Below are 25062 nucleotides of genomic sequence, written 5' to 3'. Positions count from 1 at the left end.
GAGTCTTTTTTTATCTTCATCTTTACATTGCCTCTTTGATTATGGGATGATTGAGTCAGATTCTGAAGGAGAACGAGCTTGTTGGCGAGGATAGTTAATACTTTTGGCCTGACCTCTTGATTTATAAAGATCATATCTAGATGACCCTAGATGAGAGCACTTTTCTTTGTAATGTGATCTACTTATAAATGTGGGTATGATGTCTACTTTCTGCCTCATTCTGGTTATTTTTCTTAGGAACTTAGAGCTGGCATTGCCTAGGACATGCAATAGGGATGATTGGTGCTATAAACATAAAAAGAGTTTGTATAGTAATTGGCAAGTTCTATAGAGAACTAAGTTGTCACTGGGCAGTTAACACAACCTTAGTAAGTGTCATTATCTGTTGAGTGAGTTGATAGAGATTCATACGAGGAGTTGATGAAGATGGTGGAAGGTCAATAACCCTTCCTCTTGGGATTTTTATATTATCCGCCATAAATACTTTAGAATCAGGGAAACGAGGAAGATTAACATAAGAAACAAACAAGACTTTTGTTCAAGTTTCTATAGGGGACACCATTGATGAAGCTTGAAAAATACTTCACCAAATTTGAGCTTCTTCTCGGATGATAATTGTTTAGATAAGGGTATTATTACTTGCAAAAAACCCTTTGATGCCAAAATTAATTTAGGAATTTTTAAGTATCAATAATATAAAAACAGTAAGTAGAGAGAGAGTACAATATTTTTTTCTCTGTTTTTTCTTAAGAGAGCCTCTCTCTTGCTAAAACCTGACATTTTATATCTTGAAAAACATAAAAATATCAAAATAATATCTAGAAAAAAATCTTTCAGCTTTTCAAAATGACAATCCTATTTCGTTGTTATTTCTTCACGTAGAGTCATAATAGATTTGTAACTTGTAATAATAAAAAGACATTAAGAAGAGAGGGAGAAGAGGAGAAAGGAAAGAGCCTAACCGAGAGTTAAATCTCATTAGCGTGTTGAGTGTTGGCTGGGACGTGCCAAATTTAAGTCTTAGTTGGGCCTCGATCAAAGAAAGGGAGAAGAGGAGAAGGGAAAGAGCCTAACCGAGAGTTAAATTTCTTTAGCGTGTTGAGTGTTGGTTGGGACGTGGCCCAACCAAATTTAAGTCTTAGTTGGGCCTCGATCTAACTAAGTGTGGGGGCTTTATTGGACTGAGGTCCATCAAGTTTACATTTTCATTTTATGATTTCTATTTTCCTTCTCTAGTTGTGCACTAATCTTCTTAAGTTTAAAATACCTGTGAAATAATTGATTAATTGCAGTATATATGTTCATATTCTTAATAGATTGATGGATGAATTAATTAATCAATATTTCAGTTTATTCTTGATTACTTGAGAAATTAATTGCCTCTTTCATCCATCTAGAGTCCAAACGTAAAAGTACTCCCGTATTACCACTCCAACAGACTAAACATTAAAAATATTTTCAACAAGCACCGTTTGGTTGCTTAAAAGAGTGGTCAAGTATGCATGATTTGCATGTTCTCTCACCAGCAAGAGATGCTATATCCGAGGGTCCTCCAGCAAATTTTTGCTGCCTTCGGATTCATGATAATATCGTCGTCTAAAATTAACATTCCAGGTAACCTCGTGCGTGGTTTCACCAAATATCATTGTGATTGCAAAACATGACCATTAAATTGGATAGCCGCTGACACATATGCAACGTCACAATCACAGACAACAAATAATTCAGGAGCTAATAATTAGCAAAGAGCTGGAAAAAAATAATAATTCTGATACTTGGTCCAAACTCCAACAGAGAAAAGCGTAGAATTGAAATCCAAAAGATACATGATATTTACAATTAGGAATTCCATGTTTTAGTGTGGCTTCCAGGTGGTGCTGACTGAGAATTATTTAGGTGACATGGAAATGTGTCAGACCAAAGAGAGAATTCCAGGACTCAAAAGGCGTTACGCAGAGCCTTCAAGCACCTCGTAATTAAGTTCCCCCTTGACATCCTTTTCCGTTTCATCAAAGAAGTCCTCGCGAGCATTGTCCGCTAACATGAGTGCGACTAACCAGAAAAGGGCTGAATCGAGAGAAACTAAAGCACCGCCACCAAGGAGACCGGTCTTGGCAGTGGGGCATTGATAGTCAGGATCGTGATGAACGGTGTGACTCAAGTGAGAGTGCTCTTGAATTGTTGGCCACAATATCAAAGCTGCTGCCAGTCCTGCTGTAAACCTGTTTCGAGTTTCGCAAGACACGTCATTTCAGAGAAAATTATCTAAGGGATCGACACATTTAATTTGGTGAGTTAAGTTCACGGCACAAAGGATAGACATTTGCCACAGGTATACCAAATAAATAAAGAAGCGCAGAAAACAATCTACTGGCATGAGTCTAAGCCTATAAAAATCTATCCAAGTTGAGAGATGCAACGCAGGAAGCAGGCATTTTACATGCGAGCAGATCCACGCTTAGATTGTCAAAATAGTTGGTTTAATTGTCGTGTATTTCAATTGTGTAATCCTCCAAAGACAATACAGGCTCCATGTTAACGATTAATGATTAATTGGGGCGGGTCACTAAAGATGGGAGGCGAGCACAGCATGAGTTTGATTATACCTGTTGAATGCAATAGAGAAGGGCAAACCGAACCGAGGAAGCAAGTTCTAAAGAGAAAGACTTACAAAGCAACGTTGAAGAAGATGGTGAAACTGGTGCTCTGAAACAAGGCAGAGTTGGGGACACGTTTTCCTTTGTAAGGATAAAAGAGAGACAAGTAACCAACAACGGAAGCTGCTAAGAGAAATCCAACAGAGAGAAAGCCCAAGGCTACAGTAGGATCGGATGGATACTTGCAAATCACAACACCCTTTCCGGTTATTGCAGTTCCAGCAGCAGGCTATAAAATTATTTCCAAGAAAAATAAAAAAAAATCAACCAAATTTAATCAGAAAATTACACATAACAATATAGAATATGGTAGAGTACCTTCTTATTTTCGGCGACAACGCCTAAAAGGAAAGAGATCACTCCAAGAGCAGTGATTGCGAGCGCCATATGCTTCATTGTAACAGCCATTATCTGTTGATGTTCTATACCTGATTTATTTATGCATAGAAGACGGGAATGATGAAACAATTTAATTCCACAGAAGCAATCATCATCAAAGAAGAAGAACAACAAAAAACAGTTTTATCTTACCTATTAAGTACTGAAAAGATCCGAAGAGAGAGAGAGGGGGAGAGGGGGATCTCTTATTAAAATATAGGAATAAGAAAATTCTTCTTCTTCTTCTTCTTCTTATCCTTTAAAAGGGTGGCGATAGATGAGAGATCTCTCGCTCCCTAACTCCTCTTCTTCCCTATGAAAGAATTCTGCGTCTTTGGTTAGGAAAGAAATAAATGTAAAGCAGATTTATATATATAAATGGTAAATGACACAAGTCGATGCTCTCTCTCGCGCTCTCTCTCACCCCCGGATCCTCAATTCCTGCCTTCTCTCTCTCGCGCTCTCGCTCACCCCCGGATCCTCAATTCCTGCCTTCAATATCTCCTTCCTTTTCTCTTTTCTTTATTAGCTCTTCTATTTACACCTAATCTCCTCCACCTAATTCTTTTAAGTTTTTTATTTTTTTAAAAAAAACAATAATTTATTTGTGAGGACCTATCCTTGTATCAAATCGACACATTAAACCATATTGTAAGTATTTTTCAAAGTCAACCCTGTCTTCCTTGTATTTAGGTAATTTGATCAAGCGGTCCTTAGCATCTAAAATGCATTGCAGGCCTTTGCTGTTAAAAACCCCAAGTTGTTATTGGATCCAATTGTTCAAATGCAATGTTGTAAGATTACTTACCAAGGAAGGATTCGATTTTCCAATTTAATGTTTTCTATATATATATATATATATATATGTATATAATTTCTCCACCATCATCTACTGGGCCGAGGAGTTTCCTTAATTTCCCAGCTAGCTGTCATTTGAATAGAATCATTATTATGAGATACACACAGACGCTCGCTCGTTCATACAGGGAATAGATGCACCTCATACATGATCATGTCTATGTGCAATTAATTACTGTTCGTGGTACTGTATTTTATTTTTATACCCTATCTTCTAATAGGATTGTTTGTTTCCTCTCTATTTATAGTTTCCATATAAAGAAAATAAAAAAAGAGATTCCATTCCATTGAAGGGATCTTTGACTCTTATCATCAAATCAAAGCTGTCAGGACGTGAGGTGAGAGGGAGAGAGAGATTCACTGAATCTTTCGCTGGCTTTTTTGTCTTTTTGTTTGACTCTGGGGTGCGTGTATTAATTAATAATTGATTGATTGAATTGGACAGCATGGCATGGCATGGGCTGTGAAAACTTGAGGAGAGCTGGCTTAGCTTAGCTATAATCAAATCCAATAAAAACTATGGATCTGTCTTCAAACGAGGTCCATGACTCAACGCCATGGGCCGCCGCCGCCGCCCATGTCTGTTTCTTTCCCCTTGCAAGTTATAACTAGAGGACTTCTCCTTTTCTTGTCTTTCTGCAATCGCTCAAATTCAAATTTACAAAGCTCACTCCCTCACCATGCCAATACATTCAAGAAACTCAAAAGATCTGGCTGAAAAAATTCACAATGATTTCCTTTCCCCACAAAAACAGAACCCCGCTGAAAAAAGATCCCTAGTTTGTGGCATTTCCCACTCTGGCTCTGGCTCTAGGTCCGCAAAATTCCCAGTCTTTCGTAACAATGTGGTCGGTGTCCGTGACGTTTCGACTCCAAGGCGATCTTTGTTGCAGGACCCAAATACAAACCAAATTTTCAACAACAAGACTAGTAATTGCAAGTCTGATGATGAGGGGCTTTCGTCTTCGAATAAAGTAAAAGACTAAAAGGTGAAGTGGAAACCAGTAAGAGGAGGGGTGTTATTATTGGACTTGAAGCATCCAAAGCAAGAGTGAGTGCTGTTGGTATTGTGAAACCAAGAAACTAGAGATTGCCACTGCTGATGATAATAACCATAGGAAGAGAAAGAGAGCAGAGGGAGCTAATAAACGCGCTATTGAAGGGTGGACAAGGGATCAGGAAATGGCTTTGCAAAGAGCTTTATTTACAGCCAAGCCTACCCCTAATTTCTGGAGGAAGGTTTCTAAGCTGGTAATTTTCTTTTCTTTTCTCTTTTGCTATTTTCTGCTTCTGTTGATATTATTTTATCCCTTCCTTTACTGTGTTTAATCATATGTTATCATTGTTTCCTTAAAAAATACAATTTGAATTGCAAGATGGTTACTTTAGATGGGATGGTATTATGTATATTATGCATATTGAGGATGCTTTGGCGCTAGCATAACTTGGAAGCTTAGGTTTCTAGAAAACCGTAGCATGAAAAAAAAAAAGTGCAAATTTTTCTCTTGAGGTTTCCTGTGAAAGAACTCTTGCAATTTTGAGCTCAAATTACTGTCATTCTAGGCAGTGAGAGTATAGTTTCATGCTTCAATCTTCACGTACTTTTTTATTTCATACATCAATCACAATATCCATGGGATTAAAATGATGATGGCATGTGCTTCAATCTATTCTTAACAGCCTATTGAAAAGAGATTGATTTATGATTCAAAGTAGGAAAACCAGAGACAAACCATTGTAGAGAAAATGAATTTGTATGTTTTCTGTGTTATGACATTACATTTCATTATGCTAATGTATTGATTCTGTTATTGCAAAAAAGAAGTGCAGGTATTGGTGATTTACCTGGCTTGGATTTAAACAATTTCATGGTTTAATCTTTATTCTTATATTTCTCACTCTACTTTAGCTATCAAAATTAAATCAATTTTGGATAGAAATCTTTCTGACTTTGTTGCCACTAGCTGAACTATATGGCTATCAGCAAAAATTTCAGAACTCTGTTCCCTTGTATATTTCCTTTTGGTAAGCTCCACTGCCTCTATGGTACCAATCGGCAGCATCTGCTATTGCCCATATGAGCTTAGACTAGCTGAAAATTCTCCAAGTGATCAGTACTGAAGAGCTTCATTTGAGAAATTTCGAGACTGGGTCATTTGTTTTCTTCTTTCTTTTGTTCAAAATAATATGTAGTCGCATAAATAATTTCTAGAATTTTTTTTTCTGAACTCAATGAATAAACTGTGGCTATTTAGTATACTTTCACAATTAATAAAATCTTTAACTCGTGTCATGCTGCATAGCCAATCATAATATCAACAGCTGATTTCAGAGCTTTGGATCAGCTTTTCTGCACACCGTTACCTTTTGTATAATCACACAAGTGAAAATTAAAGAATGACATTCTTTCACTGCAAGAATTAGTCAGTATTCAATTGTTATAAAGCACAGTGATGCATTCGTTGCTTGCAATATTTGTTAATATAATTTTCAGATATTGCGTGTAGTTGACGATCTGTAAAATATTTTTTGTCTTCATACACCATCTGGAGTCAGATAGCCTATTTCTCTGACTCCACATGATTGCATTTACCACTTTAAAAGTGAAGGTCAGTGTATCCAAATACGGGCAGCTATGTTGTTTGTTTTATCAGCTGGCAGAATGTGCCCCCTAGCAATGCCCAGGCACTGTCGTTGGTTGTTCCTAAAGGTTAATTGTGGGCTTTCTTATATCCCATGTCAAAGGGTAGTCTCGTCTTCTATTGAATTGGGAGTGGTAATTTTGTGTCCTTTTATATGTGGAAGGCAGTTTCTATCTATAACCTTCTCTTAAAGAGCACCAACTGTGAGCTTTATATTAACATGTGCATGAAATTAATTGCAGGTTCCTGGAAAGTCTGCACAGGATTGTTTTGACAAAGTTAACTCTGACCACATGACTCTACCCCAAACCTTCCCGCGATCAAGGGCTAAGAGAATAAACTCATCAACGCTTGAATGTTTTTCAATCTCTGTTAGTAAACTGCTTAATAATCCCTCTGGCCCAAAGAATAAAAGATTGAGTTGTAAGCAGAAGAGTCATCTTGCACATAAAAATGTTAGAGAGTTATTGCAAAAGCAGAATCAAGTGAACCGAGATTATGAAGCAGACTTGTTCTCCATTCTTGAACCCAACCAGAATTCATCTATGCAAGATTCTAAGCTGGCTGTTGAAATTTCAACCCCTGAGCATTCACAAGAAAAACTGGGTTTTCTTCACAAACTCCATGAGAGTTCTTCTGACCATAAAAGGCCCCTTGTGAGATTGAGTTCATGTGGGATAGATATTGTAAGTCCCCCAGTACTGAAGCAGGTGAAAAACAAGGCTTTACATGAGAAATATATTGACCAATTACACTGCAGAGAAGCTAAGAGAAAAGCAGCACATGCACGTGCAGGAAAATCTGTTGCAGGAAAAGAGAATAGGGGAGAGATCAATGAAAATAGATGTGGTTAGAGCTGCAAAAAATACCCTAGTTTCGGATGTAAGAGATGCTATTTATCAGCTCCAAGATGTACAAACTAATGCCGGCAGCGCTTCTGATTTTCTTGATGATGATGTTGGAAGTGATGATGATGGAGGTGAAAGCATACTCTGAGGTAAGTGTTTTACTCTGTTCGTCGTTGTGTTTGATGGTGAAGATGTAAAAAATCCCACCACAAAAGGACACACTAATTCGAAGAATCGTAACTTCTGAATTCAACATTTTGGTAGTGATAATTGTTGCTGCCTTGTATAACCCCTAATTCTTTGATCCTGTAATGTAAAATAATCTAAGGTTATACTTTTAGATTTCTCTGTTTTATTTCAAAGAAATTGTCAGTCATTCTTCCAATGGTCCATTCTTTTCTAATGAAGTAATATCAATAATGCTAGGATTGTTATGCTTTAAATTGGATTCGTAATATGTAGTAAATACCAGAGGTCTAATCATACTTTATTTGCTCCTTGGTATACCTAATAAGCTATGCAGACCACAATGATGGACTGGATATTTGACTCTCCGATCTATATGAATTCTAAATTGTTGTAAAGAAGACGGGAATAATACTTGATTAAAGAGAGAGAAAATGACAGGAGCAGTAAAGATAGCAATGAATGTAGCAAAATTACAGTTAATGATGTACTGTAGAAAGATTTTGGATTTTTTATTTGTGCTTCTGTTGTTATTTCTTCTTCAAATTCCATGTGAAATTTCAAGGATTGAACAAGAGGTCTTATGAGAGCAGCTTATATTCTCATCATGAGATTCTCATGAACACCCATGGCATTTTTATGAATTTTGGCACAAAACTGATGAGATGATACCTAACCAGGAAACCTTTAGGATGGAGTGCAATACGCCCCTTAATAAGGCTGATTTTGTGCGATGGTCCATGGAAGCTAGAGTGCAACCTCCAAGTTCTTAAATGCAATACCTAATTTAGCGTCCAAAGATTGACCAACTACTTTTGTCCATTCTGTAATGCATTTTTCCAGTTTACGCAATTTATGCAGGAAGGCTAGGAACATAGGAAAGCAATTGAACAACCATCATAATTAGCTTTGGATCATCTGTGGACAGCAGGCTAGGTGAGAACAAAATGCCTGTGCATAGTGCCCTAAGTTCGGCTGCCCTTCACTTATTTCATGACTCCAAATTGTCAAAATATTCCAATCAGAATCTCACAAATAAGAGAGAAATTTCCAGCTGTAATTGCAAATCGTGCACAAATCATCGTAAATATGGCCTTCATGGTGGATGATGTTTACACATGAAAGAAGTGATGATGAAATAGAATTTATTTGGGACTTTAACTGTGGTTATTTTTTTAAAATGATTTTTTATAAAATATATTAAAATATTATTATTATTATTTTTTATAAATTATTTTTTATATCAGCTTATTAAAATAATTTAAAATATAAAAAATTTTAAATTTTTTTAAAACACAAATTAGCTTGTGTTTCTAAACCTCTTTAAAACAAAATCAATAATAACAATAGAAGAATTAAAAAGCAGCTAAATTCATTTTTTTCCATGAAATCACGTTCTCACTCAAGTAACAATAGAATTGCAACCGAAGTTAGCTGCATCTATAAGCAGACCACGAACAGTTCTTCCTAAAGAACTTCACAAAATATTATGGTGTCTCTAAGTTGAAACTAAGCCATTGGATATTGTTTTTTAAATGTGTTTCTAAAAAAAATTAATTTTTTTATTTTTTATTTTTTATTTTAAATTAATATTTTTTAATAATTTTACATCAGTTTAATATGCTAATATTAAAAATATTTTTTAAAATCATTAAACATAATTTTTTAAATAAAACATATTTTAAAAAATAATTATAATCACACACTTTCAAGTACACTTTCAAGTAGCAAGAAGAGTGCTCAATAAAGGATTTCAAAGAGCAATAATAAAAATGCAACTATGCTATATATAACTGGTAATATGGTTCATTTTCGACATCTATAATGTAAAATGAAGAGAAATCTTTTAAGTACACTTGGAAATTAAAAATCCAACCACTTCTGGTAGTAGACACAAGTCTTAGGAGAGATAATGCCATCAGGTGTACACTGACTTATCCGTGGACAAACTCCACACGGGATGGACGCTAATGCCCCTGCCTTTGGCTCCCCTCCAAGGCCTCCCTTGCTAACGTATTTATAGCAAACCTCTCCAAAAGGAATTGAAGCAAACTCACCCATTCCATTACTCTTCACCTCCATGATTACATTGTCCAAAATCAAAGTCCTCAGGATTTCTTCAATTTGCTGTTTTGTCACGTCAACATTGAAGGCTGGATAACTATTGATCGAGTCTGTAACTGCCTCCAAAGTGGCAACCCCACTCCTTTCTATTTGGCGTTTACATAACTGCTTCAGTGACTCAATAAACTCTGTATCAAGGCTCCCTTCAAGATACCATGCCCCTCCACTGATTTCCTTTGACGGTTCAAACTCTGTTGCCATGAAATGTTTCCTCCCCTTGTTTTGGATGTTCACCACTTCTTTTATCAATTTTTTTACCTGCAGAGCCTTGAGAGACTTATTTACCACATTATCCGGAAGCTTGGCTTCTTTTTTCATGTCTCTAGTCCAGATTCCAATATCTTGTTTGCTTCGGATCACATCATAGAGGAGACGCTCATGTTCATTAAGAGATTGAGCTGGAGAATTCACTTCTGGCCGTTTCCTCTTAAGGGATGAAGGTCCTTGTAAACGGCTCATTCCTCCTGAGAGAACATCAAAGATGAATATGTTATGTATGATATATCAGAACAGAAATAGTTTTTTTAACTGGATTTTAAAGCATGAAGCACTTGAAGTGCCAATTTTGTGTCAAGGTCAAAGATATGAAAGACATCATTTATCTTTGTACACAATGCTCGTTTTGGTGGCTGAGCAAGTGTTAAAACAAACTTGAAACTAAAACGATTACATCACTACCAGCAGCACGAGAAAAACAAAAGATTCACACCTCCTAAGAAGTAGTACAGCTCTTGAGCAGAATTTCAGATTTTATAAAAAGCCAAAACAGTCGAGACAAAAGATTATTTTCTGAGTCGGTATTCCTTCATATGTTTTGTAATGGATCAAACACTCAGAAAGCAATAAACAGAGAGACAGAAACAACCAAATCTTATGAGAGAGAGAAGGTATGGCAACTCTAATTGCAAAAGTATCTCATAAGATTTGTGCATTCACACTAAACTAGCAAAATAAATTTTAAGGTTTTAAAACTCAACATATTCATGTCATCAATGATATGACAAAGGGCCAATGATAGGGATGGTGCCATGATTTCGTAGATATTATTACTATATTTAGTTAAACTGTGACACAACTAGTCGTGCATCTTTCTTGATGGCTGGTAAAGGGACATTTGCAAATTATGTTACATATTGGCGGGAACCCAGTCAGAAGTCTTTTAATACCAGCAAAATCAGATACAATGTTCAGATTACAAAAGCTTCCTGCAATATGTCATTTTGCATGCAATCGACAAGAAACTCACATTGCTTCTCCACGCTACTTGAAAAAGCAAAAAAACCCACCAGGTTTCAACATTGCAGCGGCCATATTGTAAAGACGAAGAAGATAATCCATGCCACTAGTACGACCATCTAATGCGATTCTTGGTTCATGTCTACCATCTTCAGCTTTTAGTCCAGAAATAGTCACTTGGTGTGTATGGTGGATTTCTCACAATTCCTACAATTTGTCCTTCAACATCCTTTAAGGGCTCAAACCAAGATTCTTGCCTTAGTCAATCACATCCTGAAGGCCCATACCTTTGCACATTAAGGGTTGCCACCGACACTGCGACTGGGCTTAAATCTGTGGCAATAATCTCCCATAACTCCCCAAAATTTTTCTAATACCTACTGTAATAGCATCACTACCTGTACCCACATCTGTCAACAATCCCTGTCCCAATTTTTCATTGTTGGAAACCACATCACTTACTAGATCAACAATAAATTCTGTCTCTGACCTCAGAATCAAGACCCCTTCTTGCAAACTCAACACCAAGTCCCTCCAGTGCTCACACCCTACTATACACAGGAAAGGCCTCCTCTCTTCAATCCTCTTCTTCCACAATTTGTAAAGATCATCCAAACCTATCCATATAATGATATTCTCATTTTTACCACTAGTATCATATTTATACTTGGAAAAGGACAAGCACGAGAAGGAGTAGGAGCTGTTTTCAAGTGAGTCCTCAAGAAGCCAACTGAGCTCCTTACACAAGAGAGTGGAGTCAGGGCCATTATCCGACTCCACAAAAGACGACCCAGCAGAGGAGGCAAGGGTTTTTGCCCAACCATGCCATTTTGTAAAGTCTGATGAAGTAACTAAATATGTAGGTGGCTTCAAAACAAGGTTTTTTTTTTGGTTTTATTGTTGTTAAAGATGGCATTGAAGAGGATAAAATCAGTGTGCAACAGCAGCTATAAAGACATGCTCGGCTCAGGCCTAGCCTCAATGTAACCACCAGTCAAAAGTATATCCTGATAGATTAATATTATTGGTGCACATTTTGTTTCCTTAACCACGGGATTATTCATTTTCATCAGATATTTGTTTGTTCTCTACCAACCCCATTCAAGCTTTAAAATATGGACAAAAAACAGTCTACAAGGATCAAGATTGAAGCTTTGGATATGATGTTCCACCACACACAAGCTCCTGTGATTTTTAATATTTTACACCAAGTTTTATAAGCAAATTACTAAAGTCTAAGCCATTTATTTGTACTAATAAAAAATCACAGAAAACCTCAAACAAATAACAAATACCTAATAATAGGTACGTGGAGAAATCACATGCTCTGGCTAGTAACTCTGTCAATATTGCGAACCAGGAAGCACAGTAGCAGGAAAAGGAATTTAAACCAAAAGATCATTGTGAAACGATGACGTTTAATGACGCTCAAACGGCTCTTTAGTTACACGCACCATTTCAATAAATCCACTGCCAGCATCAGCCTTGCGTTTTTAATTTTGTTGTTTGTTACTGTTACAAGAGTCTCATGTGACTCAGATAATAGACTCTAGAATCTACCCACTCCTATAATTATGACATTGCATGTAACAGGAGGAATATAAAATATACAATGTAATTATCATGCTTCACTTCTGTTCTTTCTCTCTATCTCTCTTCCCCTTCTACCTTCCTCATTCCTCTATCATTCTTCATATTCTTATATTAATTGGAAAGGCCCCTACCGCCTTAACTCATCAATTGCTAATTGGTTCTCTCAAAGTTCATCTCGCAACAAGTGGTATTCAGACTTCAACCATGCCACCAAACACGAGGTCCCAAGATCTTATGAAGTTGGAAGATTCCCTTGAAGTTGCCAACAAGGAGCAATCAGTAAGATATGCAAAAGTTTTAACACAGCTGGAGACTTATGGACAATTATTACACACCACCAAAGCGACTGAAGATGATAAGATCGAGAAGCAGTCTACGCTACTACAGAGGATGCAGACCAGTACGATGGAAAGCAGTCCCATGAAGGATCACCAGGACCTTCCTCATGGAGATTCTACTTCGAAAATGGGCCATTTTGGCGAAGAAGGGCAACTTTCCTACAGTGTACATAAACCTCGAAGAGATTTTCCTTGTTTTGATGGGGAAGATGTTTACAAATAATTGTATAAATGCAACCAATATTTTAACATGAACAAAATTAAGGAAACAAAAAAGATTGTTTTTATCTAGATAGAATGGCTTTATACTGGCATCAAAACTTCACAAGGAGTCTCAGGGTTAAGGTGGTCACTTGGAAAGAATATACTGAAGCTTTGTGTGGTCGGTTTGGTGGTCAACAAGATCCCTTTGAGGAGCTGATGGAGCTTAGGCAGACTAGCAGCTTGGAGATGTATATTCAAGATTTTGATGTGCTTTGAAACAAGGTTGACATTAGTGAGAGATAGGCAATGGTGTTTTTTTTATTAGAGGATTAGAAATAGAAATCAAAAACCCTATTAAAATGTTCGATTCTAAAGCCTTCAGACAAGCTTATAATCTTGCTCAACTGCAAGATTATACCCTGTCTTACAAAAAATCACAACCTCAACCACACCAGACACTTCCCAAATACATTCCCCATGGCTTGCCTCCCTCTATTCCCTTCAAAGAAAACACTCTCATACCATATTCAAGATAAACAGCAACCCCAAACCTTAACACCTTCAGACAACCACAACAAACCACAACAAGACATATTACTCATCCCCATACAGAAACCAACCAGAACTATACGGCCTCGAGACCTGAAAGAAAGAAGGGCCAAATGACTATGCTTCTGGTGTGATGAGCAATTTGTACCAGGTCACCAATGCAAAAATAAGCAATTATATTCTCTATGTATACTCTACTCGAAGATGATGAGGATATTGTAAAGGCAGAGGGTGAAGCAGATGTTGTTGAGCAGGACTTAGATGTTGTTGAGCAAGACTTACTTACTCCTATATTTCTCTTAATGCTTTGAAGGGCACGATGGGTTGCCATACATTATGAGTAGTAGGGAAGGTTGACAAGCACCCTCTATACATCCTGATTGATTCTCGCAGCACCTATAACTTTCTCAATAATACGTTTGCCAATAAATTGCAATGTCTAGCCCACCCTATTAGAACCTTGGTGGTAGAAACAACAAATGGAGGTCCTATGCACTACTTAGCAATATGCAGGAATTTCAGCTGAAGAATATAGGGAGTAAATTTTTTTTACAGATGTATTCATTGTCGATTTAATCAACTGTGACATGGTGTTGGGTATCCAATGGCTAGCAACACTAGGTAATGTTACGTTTAACTACAAGAATCTCTAGATGTCCTTCAAGTGACACGGTCAAGATGTAGTACTCAAAGGCACTAACTGCACCAAGGTACAAACCACTGAGTTGGCACAACTTAACAATCTAATGGTTAGCTTGAATCACCTATCTAGTATGAGTCTATGTTGTTTCACGCTTATTGAAGACACAAACAGTGATGCAAGGCCTTTGTCACCATTAACCATAAGCACCCAAAAAGAACAAGTGGCTCTGGAAGAATTACTTAATTATTACAAGGAAGTATTCAAAGAAGCTGAAGGACTGCCTCCCATCAGAACTCATAACCACACTATTCCTATGAAAGAAGGTGCACAAGCAATCAACCTTAGACCTTACAAATATTCTAGAGTGCAAAAAGACATATTGGAAAAGATGGTGGAGGAAATGTTCGAGTCTAGGATCATCCAACAAAGCAGGAGCTTGTTTGCTTCCCCTGTTGTTTTGGTTAAGAAAAAGTATAGGTCCTAAAGACTCTGTGTTGATTATAGAGCTCTTGTTTTGGTTAAGAAAAAGTATAGGTCCTAAAGACTCTGTGTTGATTATAGAGCTCTTGTTTTGGTTAAGAAAAAGTATAGGTCCTAAAGACTCTGTGTTGATTATAGAGCTCTCAATCAACTAACCATTAAGGACAAGTTTCCAATACCTCTATTGGAGGAATTATTAGAAGAGTTGGTGGGTACCATAATATTTTCAAAGGTGGATTTACAATCTAGTTATCACCAGATTAGAATGACTCCCCATGATGTGTTCAAAAGAGCATTCCGAACTCACAATGGCCGCTATGAATTCTTGGTGATGCTATTTGGGCTAACCAATGCCATTGCTACCTTTCTGAGCTTGATTAATGAAGTATTCCATAAGCATATAAGGAAGTTTGTGATAATATTTTTTGACGACATTTTAATCTATAGTCAGTCAATGACTCAGCACCTGGAAAAGTTGCAAACCGTATTTGATTTACTTAAAGGGCACTAGTTGGTGGCTAAGCACAGCAACTATGCATTTGGTATCCCTCAGGTGGAACATTTAGGACATGTCATCTCTAAAGAGGGAGAAGCTATTGACCTTAAGAAAATTCAAGACATCACCGACTGGCCTGAACTCCAGAATGTTAAGCAACTACGGGGATTCTTAGATCTTATTGGCTACTACAGAAAGTTTGTCAAAAACTATGGAGCCATTAGCAAGCCACTCACCCATCTACTAAAAAAAGATGCATTTGCCTGAAAGGAAGATTCAACCAGAGCTTTCAGAAACTTAAAACAAACGATGACTCAACCCTCGGTTCTCTCCCTGCCTAACCTTAACATGTCTTTTGTGGTTGAAATAGACACCTCAAGGTCTGGTATAGGTACTATACTCATGCAGGAGGAGCTCCTTATCTCATTCATCAACTAATCATTAAAACCCAGGCAACAAGCATTATCAACCTATGAAAGGGAAATGTTGGCCATTCTACATGCAATTACCAAGTGGAGACACTACCTATAGGGAAAGCATTTCACAATCAGAACAGATCATGTGAGCCTCAAGTGCCTGCTGGCACAAAAGGTTTCTTTTCCCTCCCAACACATTTGGTTAGCCAAGCTTTTAGGCTTTGATTATGACATTGAATATAGAAAGGGAAAGGAAAATATTGCAGCTGATGTTCTATCTAGATGTACCATCAATGAGCTATTCACCTTTACATTGTTTATCATTTTGACCAACTTGTTAGACGAAATAAAGGCGTGCTAGGAGATAATGCTTTGTTAAAGGTCATCAGCAAGCTAAACATAAATACTAGTTTGCATCCACATTATACATGGTATAATGGTTGAATGGGCATCTGTACAAAAAAGGGAAGCTGGTGGTGGGCAATGATTTTAATTTACAGGGTAAACTAATCTCCATCTATTACGACTGTACCATAAAAGGACACTTTGGTGTTATTGTCACCACTAAACAGTTAGGGTCACCATTCTATTAGAGAAAACAACAAAAACATATGAGGACATATATGAGAGAGTGTCACACCTGTCAAAAAAATAAGAGCAAGAACATCCTAACACTTGGCTTGCTTCAACCTCTTCTTATACCCAAAGACACCCTTTGTGGAAATCAATATGGATTTCATTGAATAGTTACCCAACTCCAAAGGAAAGAATGTTGTTTTGGTTGTAGTAGATAGGTTCAGTAAGTATACACATTTCATTGCTCTATCCCACCCCTACACAGCTGCTTCGATGGCAGATGCTTTCATGAATAACATCTATAAACTACATGGCTTACCTGCTTTAATAGTAAGTGACAGACCCAGTGTTTGTAAGCAAATTCTGGAAAGATTTATTCCCCTACCAAGGCGTTCAATTGTTGCATTCAACAACCTATCATCCTTAAACAAATGGGTAGACAGAAGTGGTGAACCGGTGCTTAGAACAATATTTGAGGTGCATAACAAGCAAGACACCCGATCAATGGTCCAGACGGCTACCATTAGCCAAATGATAGTATAATACCAACTATCATTCGTCATTCAAGTCTACACCCTTTGAAGTTCTATATGGTCAAGATCCTCCAATCCACATTCCTTATCTGCCTAAGGATTCTAACATAGAAGTTGTTGACAAGCAATTAATAAAAAGGGAAGACAGGCTTAAAACTATCAAAGACAATCTCTAGTTCAACATCGCATGATCCAACTAGAAAACAAAAAGAGTAATGAACGCATCTTCAAGGTGGGAGACTGGGTCTACTTGAAATTACAACCCTACAGGTAACAAATAGTGAGCAGGAGGGGTTCACACAAGTTAGCAGCCAAGTACTATGATCCTTACCAAGTAATTGAGTGCATAAGGGCGGTGGCACACAAACCTAGCCTTGCCGGTTCAAGCCTTATACACCGAGTGTTTCATGTTTTCCAATTGAAGCAACATGCAAGGAATAAGATAGTGTATGACAACTTACTAGCCCAAAACCTAGACCCGGAGTTGCAGCCCCAAGCCATTCTTGATACGAGAGAATGGTCAAGCACCAAAATCACGCAGCAACACAAGTCTTAGTTAATTGGAAGACCTTATCACATTCAAAGCCACATAGGAATTTGCTGATGACCTTCTGATGAGGCACCCACAGTTCTCCCTTGAGGTCAAGAAAATTTTTAAAAGGGGAAGGTATTATTGTGAACCAGGAAGCACAGTAATGGGAAAAGGAATTTAAACCAAAAGATCATTGATGAAACGATGGCATTTCAATAACGCTCAAACAGCTCTTTAGTTACACGCACCATTTAAATAAATTCATTGCCAGCATCAGCCTTGTGTTACAAGAGTCTCGTGTGCCTCAAATAACAGACTCTAGAATCTACCCACTCCTATAAATACAACACTGCATGTAACAGAAGGAATATGAAATATACAATACAATTATCATGCTTCTCTCTTGCTCTATCTCTCCTCCCCTTCTGCCTTCCTCATTCCTCTATCATTCTTCATATTTTTATGTTAATTGGAAAGGCCACTGCCATATTAACTCATCAATTGGATTCTTTGCTAATTGGTTCTCTCAGAATTCATCTCGCAACAGTAAATACTGGGGTACATTCTTCTTCTCAACAACAAAGGGTTTTAGCTTGGGCTTTTTCAGGGGTAACCACAGTGCACAAAACCAAAATAAAATCAAATCACGGATTTAATTTCTTTAAATTATAGATATAATTTCACCACAGGGTTTTAACTATTCCACCTTAATAAATATTTTATATAAAGATGTTAAATTAGTCTACTGTAAATCCTAGATTTAATTTCTTTAAATTAAAGGTATTAAATGTTTAAATAAAAATTTAAAAAACAACCATTATTCATCTACTGCAAATCGCGGAATTAATTTCTTCATGTTGCTCTCTTCTTAAGCAATCAAGTTAACTTGTTTTTTCTCTTCATTTAGGTTGCCTAAACACAAGTCTGTAAAATTAAAAAGTTAAAAATCAGCATGTAAAAATAAAATAAAATAAAATAAGAAACATACCGAGGAGAGACTGCCGCTGCAAGCGGGGAAGTGCTGGAGATGGAAGATGAGGCGAGGGGATGGTAGAAGGGAGAGGAGAGGTCGCTGTTTTAGGGCTTGTGTGGCTGCGTTTGGGTTTTCACCGAGTGCAGAGAGGGCAGAGACCAGAGATGGTGGGTGGAAACTTGACACAGCAGGAGATTTTGAGGGGAGAACGATGGAGCAGGGGAGGGTTACTCTAAAAAAAAATTTAATACCGTGTACTTGTTTTTATACCGGTACAGTTCGGTCCATCATGACATTTTGGTGCTGTTGTTCAAAGAATCGTGGACGTTTCATGATCCGTGCCACATGGCGTCTGACCAGTCCCCAAAATATGTATCTGCTGCTCAAGTGCTCTAACATAACATTTTCTGATAAATATTTTATGTTGCAGATTCAATCTGGTATTTGGTCCCATAAACCCGCCTTCTTATGCTGTTACTCCTCCTTCAAATCCCGAGGGTAGAACAAGTCTTGTCAGAGCAGCTTATATTCTCAAGTGATGGGAAGAAAAGGCTATGCATTCTTTGATGTCAAGTCGTGAGATGCTCTTGAACACGTGGGCCTACGGCATCTTGACTTATTGACACAAACAGGCCGTCAGTAAATAAGATGGACTCTGGGCTTTTGACGAACCTTTAAGGTTGGAAAGGCCCAGCCCATCTCTGATGATCCTCGAATGAGCATCCTGACGCCAGAGTGGGGCCGTTAATTAATTTTGTAATTAAGCTGAAGAGCATAATGGAATGGACTTGCACTCTCCAGTATTTTTAAGCAGTCATTTTCATTAACATAATCATTAACATAACTTGATAAGGATGAGAAATAGTTTAAGATTTTAAATTTATTTTTAAAAAATTATTATTTTTATCATTATAAATTTTAAAGTTATTAAATTTATATAATTATTAATTTAAAAATATATAAAATTAATTAAAGTGAATACAAGCTAACCGAATATTTATATTAATAATAAAAAATAAATATTTATTAACACGATGATGACCCTGCATGCTCGATGGATGGATTGAAGAGTGATGAATATATATATGAAAACAAACAGATAATTTAAATTAGGAGGTTGGGTGCACCGTCCCCGTGTATTGTATATTTCTTCTAGTTACATCATCCAGCACCTAACTACTTTATTTTAATTACTTTATACTTGCTCTTAATTTGTCTATTTTATGGCTTAGAGTTAATCGAATCAAAATGGACGTCCATCGTGCAAGCACTCACCAAGTTTCCTCTTCTTATTTTTAAAATCAATTAATCTCCTTATTTATTAGAACAAGAACAAAACAAGGTTCTATTGTAAGGTAGTCTCCCCCCACTCTTTTATTATTACATGTAAGTTATATCGAATATATATTAATTAAACAAAACAATTATTAGAATAAAACTTTTTTTTCTATAAATAAACAGATATAATAATAGAACTGCTCTGTCTGGTTATTCAACATCAAATTATGATTATTATATGAAAATAATTTAATCAAGGCTTGAGCAATTTGTTTAAGCTTTGCAATTTTTGCTGATCACGTTCTTTGCCTCCACCTTTCTTTCGATCTCCTTTCTTTTTGTAGCAAGCCTTGGATGCTTCTCTGATCACCCTGCAAACTAGCTCCTTAATTAGTTAACCAACTCTGCTGATCCATCCATCCATCTATCATATTATAGTCGTCATCGTCGTCTTCTTCTTCTTATGACCCATAGGATCAATTCATGATATTGTCTTAATTTCTCAACTACATACGTAACAACATGGGTTTGGTCAAAGGAGTGGCGCTGTCTACAAGGCAAAGGCAACGACCTCTTGGTCTAGCCTTGTGCTGCCTATATATTCTTCAACTACTGCTGCTGTTGCTGAGTTCTGTAAGTGGTATTGGAGTCAACTGGGGAACTCAGGCAACACATCCTCTGCCGCCTTCCACGGTGGTTAGCATGCTCAGAGACAACGGTTTTCAGAAGGTTAAGCTATTCGATGCTGATTCAGCTACTCTAAATGCTTTCGCTAATTCTGGGATTCAAATCATGGTGGGCATCCCCAATGATATGCTCTATACTCTGGCTAATAGTGAACAAGCTGCTGAGAATTGGGTGGCCAAGAATGTCTCTTCCCATATCTCTTCTGGTGGCGTAGACATCAGGTAATCCATCAAACCCTTCCTTTCCCCTCCCTTTTAATTTTTCTTCCTTTGACTTGGATTTATTTGCCGATCAATATATTTTGACTTGATTTACACAAGCCAAGTATGTGTCGAGTAAGAAGAAACAAGTGATCATGACTATGACCAAATCATCCCATATCAGCTTGCTTTGGCTCTGCTTATGTGGTGTTTATGTTGCACTATATGTGGAGCATTTCCTGTATTGGGGTATTTATTCGCCAGTAACTTTGAGCCATTTATAAGGTACGTTGCAGTTGGAAACGAGCCGTTCTTGTCAGCATACAATGGAAGCTTTCTGGGAATAACTCTTCCTGCTCTTCAAAATATCCAATCAGCTTTAACGAAAGCCGGACTAGACACTCGGGTGAAAGTCACCGTTCCCCTCAATGCTGATGTATATGAGAGTCCCACAAATCTGCCATCCGATGGTAACTTCCGCTCAGACATCCAAGATCTCATGCTGTCGATTGTCAAGTTCTTGAGCGACAATGGGGCTCCCTTCACTGTCAATATCTATCCTTTTATAAGCCTTTACACTAATCCTAATTTCCCCCTAGGCTTTGCATTCTTCAACAACCGTAGTTCGTCTTCCTTGAATGATGGTGGAAAAATCTACGACAATGTGTTCGATGCGAATCATGACACCCTTGTATGGGCCTTGCAGAAAAATGGATATGGAAACTTGTCCATTGTCATTGGGGAGATTGGATGGCCTACCGATGGAGACAAAAATGCAAACTTGAACTATGCACAGCAGTTCAACCAAGGGTTTATGAATAATGTCAATGCTGGTAAGGGAACCCCCATGCGTCCTGCTCCTGTGGATGCCTACTTGTTTAGTCTCGTCGACGAGGATGCCAAAAGCATTCAGCCTGGTAATTTTGAGCGACACTGGGGATTATTTTACTTGGATGGACAGCCTAAGTATGCACTTAGCCTGGGGACGACGAATTCAAATGGTCTGGTACCAGCAAGGGGTGTGAGCTATTTAGCTCAGAAATGGTGTATTATGTCTCCATCAGCAAGCCTTGACGATCCGCAGGTGGCACCAAGTGTGAGTTATGCTTGTGCTAGTGCAGACTGTACTAGTCTGGGCTATGGGACTTCTTGTGGAGATTTAAGTGCACAGGGCAACATCTCCTACGCATTTAACAGTTACTACCAGCAGAACAATCAGCTTGAAAGTGCTTGTAGGTTCCCAAATAATCTTTCGGTTGTTACAAGCAATGACCCATCCACCGGGACTTGCAAATTTAGGATCATGATTCAAAGTCAAACAGTCACATCTGGTGTTGAAGGTGGAAGAGGGTTTTCAATGTCTAGTTTTGTAACGTTTGCCGTCGCGTTTCTTTCAGCGTTTTTGTGATTTTTGGGGACTGATTGTATTGGACTGTTACTTGTATTTCCTTGATTGGTATGTATAGAAGGAGCTAAATTGAGAATTTGAGTCTGGAACTTTTAAGTCATTAAGCACGAGAACTAAACAATTGGAACACAACAGGATAATTCTCAACTGGTCTCATGCTGCTGTTCGAAATAGTCACGCATCCAAACATGAATGAAGATAGCCTGCAAATGCCTACCAAACTCTGAATCAGCTCCTACATGAATAATAAGTCCTCTGTGTTTGTGAAAATGAAAGATCACTTCTGAAAATCAAATTTTAAATATTACTCGCATTCTTATGTTGAAAAGAAGCAGTGGCTGGAATGTCAATCGAACAGCCACCCCTGTTAAAGACTTTTAGGACAATAATAACAATAATAATAATAATTAAGTAAAAAACTAAAAAGCGGTGTTTAAAGTATGCTCTCTCTTGTATTTATAAAAAAAATCATTTAATTTTTAAATATTTTTTTGAGCGATTGCTTCCTCTCTTTTTTTTTTTGCCCAAATTTAAAGACAATTAAATCAAATTATTAGATAAAGATAAAACTGAAATACAGGGATTAAAGTAGAAAAAATACCACAAATAGGTGATGGTTTTAAAGTTCATACAAAAAGTTTAATTTAGTCTTTCTACTTTAAATATTACACATATTCAGCACATCAATATTTTTTCAATTCAATTTTGGTATAAAAATTTTATTTTTTTATTTTTTTAGTCTTAGATTTGAAAAATGAAAGATAAAGTTTACTGAATTTTAGCGGTAAAAAGAAACAAATATCATTGATACCGATTTAAACCATCAAAACGATTGATATTTGTGTTAAATAATTGTATTTGATTATGAGAGTTCATGTTAGGTGTTTTTTTAACTTTAAAGTTTGTAAAAAAAAACAAATAAGAGTTTAGGTAGATTTTTTATTTCAGGTTGATTTTGACTTTTACAATGGTTTTTTTTAGTTTTTTAGGTCATGAATATGTTTGATTAAATAAAATATTTATTTTAATAAACAAATTTAACAAACACAACTAGGTAAATATCTCGTTTTGTGAGATAACATATCTTAATCTACATTTATCTCTCAATTTTTTCAATTTTTATTTTTAGTTATTGCTTATGACTTTTTTTCATTTATTAACACATATAGTTGTCGATTTATTTTATTACATGTATGCATGAATTTTTTTTATTTTCTACAAATACATGTTAAAAAAGCTTGTGTATATAATTGTTTTTGTTGAAAAAAAATAGCCCACAACAAAGAATGGGTTACATAACTAGTAAGCAAATCTAAAAGATGTGATCAAAATACTTAGCACATGTTCATTATTTATTCTTTCACATTTTACTGATTATTTACTCTTTCACATTTTACTGTAGATTTGCTATTCAATTTTTTTCAATTTAGTCCTTACCTTTTGGTGTCAAATTAAAGGACAATTAAATCAAATTTGTTGATTAAGGATAAAATTGAAAGAAAGGGATCAAAGTACAAAATACATTATAAATAGGTGATGGTTTCAAAGTTCACACAAAAGTTTACAAACTATACATATTCAGTCCCTCAACAATTTTTCAATTCGATTTTGGTATAAAAATTTATTTTTGTTATTTCTTATGTTCCTAATTTAAGAGAAAAGAGAGAAAGAGAGGTTGTCATATTTTGGCACTAAAGAGAGAAAAATAGTGTTGGCATCAATTTTGACCATCAAAATAATCGATCTTGGTGTTAAAGATTTTTATTTGATGAGAAGAGTTCCACTTAAGTGTGTTTTGTGCTTTGAAATTGCTTTTAAAAAAATCAAATATGAGCTTGAAAAAAGTTTTAATTTCGGTTTGATTTTGATTTTTAGTGTGGTTTTTCTTTGTAAGGTCATTTAATGAGTCTTAGAATTAAAAATAAAACATAGAACCAGTTTTTTCAACCACTAAATTAGCTGGAATCTAGACAAATGACACATTGTCGGGCTTTTTTTCTCAAAAAAATAGGACGGACGACTTATCATCTACTATCAGTACCTTAAAAAAAATATTAAGGCTGAGCACAAGCCCTTGCTAAACAAGTCAGGCACTGAGCTGGCTTTTATTTATTCTAATTCATCTATATATTTATTTTAATTTTTTATATAATTGAATTTTATTTTTAAAAATATTCTAATAATAAAAAAAAACTTTATTTTTTTCTTTGATTTTATTCAATCAATTATATATATATATATATATATATATATATATATGCTATCATTTTATAAAATAAAAAAATATTTTTAATAAACAAAATCAAGAAATACAATTAAATTAATAGGCTTTGCAAAATTAAATATCTTGATTCACAACCATTATAGATACATATTTAATTTTTATTAGTGTTTTTTTATTATTTATTGACATAAATAATTTTTGATTTATTTAATTTAATGCATGTATAAGTTTTTAAATTTATATTTGATATTTTTTATATAAAAAAACATTGAAAAAGCATATGTATTTAATTTTTTTATTGGAAAAAAAGCATACAACCCGAAGAGTAAAGTGGAAAGACTAACCTAGGACTTCGTTAATTTCCCTGAGATATATATATTGCTGTAGCAAATAGGAGAAAATTGTCTAAACCGAATGGTCAAGAGTGTTTGTCTCATCAAACACTAACAACAAGAAAACAAAAATTAGTGCAGCATTGCATCTCAAAATTGCCACCATCCAAACCCGCAGCCTATAGCCTACAAATTCCTCTCCAAAAACTGTCAATTCCTCCGTGCATTTTCCCCAAATAAACAATTCTTATAACATTAATGAACTCAAAATAACATGGTCCTGGGATTTATTAGTCAACTACAAGCCAATGAGGTAATGTTGAAATAATCAGCCATATCAATCTTATCCAAAGATTTTGTTAACTTACAGTTCCTTCGGGTTTTGTTTAAATACAAAATGCTGCCCCAACCTTCAATCTAAAAAGTCCAAGTTTAGGAACTGATGCAACGAGATTTTCACTCAGTGGAGTATTCCATCTCTTAATATCCCTTTATGGTATACCCAATAGCTGGAAGAAGCAAGAACATCAGTATCCTGGTGGGCAACACTGAGCCAGAGGTGCCATTGAGACAAATAGAAGTCTCAGAGTGTCACATACAAGTGCTGAAAAAAATGTGCGCGGAAAACATATTTCCAAATTATCTCTGGCTTCTCAAACATAAATTTTTCC

The 25062-nt window shown here is 36.2% G+C and overlaps 3 protein-coding genes and 2 pseudogenes across 7 annotated transcripts; 2 read left to right on the top strand and 3 right to left on the bottom strand.

Annotated features, from left to right (window-relative positions):
• Positions 1-1711: 1711 nt before the first annotated feature.
• LOC105109857 (uncharacterized) lies at positions 1712-3476 on the bottom strand. 2 transcript variants are annotated; one of them, XM_011004711.1, is made up of 4 exons: positions 3178-3476; positions 2976-3079; positions 2672-2886; positions 1712-2222 (listed from the first exon to the last, which is right to left on the bottom strand). In XM_011004711.1, exons 2-4 carry the CDS (start codon positions 3063-3065, stop codon positions 1949-1951), a joined length of 579 nt encoding a protein of 192 aa, XP_011003013.1. In that variant the 5' UTR covers positions 3066-3079; positions 3178-3476; the 3' UTR covers positions 1712-1948. The 2 variants fall into 2 exon arrangements, with proteins under 2 accessions (XP_011003013.1, XP_011003011.1); XM_011004709.1 differs by having other exon boundaries at positions 2976-3085; positions 3189-3476.
• A 936-nt stretch (positions 3477-4412) lies between these two features.
• Positions 4413-8177, top strand: LOC105109867 (uncharacterized; annotated as a pseudogene).
• Positions 8178-9331: 1154 nt separating this feature from the next.
• LOC105109856 (DNA-directed RNA polymerase III subunit RPC6-like) lies at positions 9332-18799 on the bottom strand. 4 transcript variants are annotated; one of them, XM_011004707.1, is made up of 2 exons: positions 18278-18799; positions 9332-10157 (listed from the first exon to the last, which is right to left on the bottom strand). In XM_011004707.1, the coding sequence occupies exon 2, from the start codon at positions 10150-10152 to the stop codon at positions 9433-9435; it is 720 nt and encodes a 239-aa protein (XP_011003009.1). In that variant the 5' UTR covers positions 10153-10157; positions 18278-18799; the 3' UTR covers positions 9332-9432. The 4 variants fall into 4 exon arrangements, 2 of the variants coding, with proteins under 2 accessions (XP_011003009.1, XP_011003010.1); XM_011004708.1 differs by lacking the exon at positions 18278-18799 and adding an exon at positions 10980-11099; XR_839344.1 differs by lacking the exon at positions 9332-10157 and adding an exon at positions 16948-17392.
• On the bottom strand, positions 11059-11923 carry LOC105109866 (uncharacterized; annotated as a pseudogene).
• A 772-nt stretch (positions 18800-19571) lies between the features above and the next one.
• LOC105109854 (glucan endo-1,3-beta-glucosidase 5-like) lies at positions 19572-21939 on the top strand. The gene is made up of 2 exons (XM_011004706.1): positions 19572-20448; positions 20713-21939. The coding sequence occupies exons 1-2, from the start codon at positions 20063-20065 to the stop codon at positions 21833-21835; spliced, it is 1509 nt and encodes a 502-aa protein (XP_011003008.1). The 5' UTR covers positions 19572-20062; the 3' UTR covers positions 21836-21939.
• Positions 21940-25062: the final 3123 nt, after the last annotated feature.

The sequence above is a fragment of the Populus euphratica genome, unplaced genomic scaffold (genome assembly GCF_000495115.2).
Source record: "Populus euphratica unplaced genomic scaffold, PopEup_1.0 scaffold278.1, whole genome shotgun sequence".
Taxonomy (NCBI): domain Eukaryota; kingdom Viridiplantae; phylum Streptophyta; class Magnoliopsida; order Malpighiales; family Salicaceae; genus Populus; species Populus euphratica.
The sequence above is the reverse complement of the archived record's forward strand: the minus strand, read 5'-3'. Positions and strand labels throughout refer to the sequence as shown.

Bases quoted from the DNA above. Each gene is read 5' to 3' on its own strand.
- LOC105109857 (XM_011004711.1), bottom strand. From the start codon at position 3,065: ATGGCTGTTACAATGAAGCATATGGCGCTCGCAATCACTGCTCTTGGA. The intron at 2,887-2,975 runs GTACTCTACCAT...ATAATTTTATAG, and splicing joins TTGTCGCCGAAAATAAGAAG to CCTGCTGCTGGAACTGCAAT. The intron at 2,223-2,671 runs GTAAGTCTTTCT...AACTCGAAACAG, and splicing joins ATCTTCTTCAACGTTGCTTT to GTTTACAGCAGGACTGGCAG.
- LOC105109856 (XM_011004708.1), bottom strand. From the start codon at position 11,031: ATGGATTATCTTCTTCGTCTTTACAATATGGCCGCTGCAATGTTGAAA. The intron at 10,158-10,979 runs GTGGGTTTTTTT...ATGTTCTCTCAG, and splicing joins CGCTGCAATGTTGAAACCTG to GAGGAATGAGCCGTTTACAA.
- LOC105109854 (XM_011004706.1), top strand. From the start codon at position 20,063: ATGGGTTTGGTCAAAGGAGTGGCGCTGTCTACAAGGCAAAGGCAACGA. The intron at 20,449-20,712 runs GTAATCCATCAA...GCCATTTATAAG, and splicing joins TCTGGTGGCGTAGACATCAG to GTACGTTGCAGTTGGAAACG.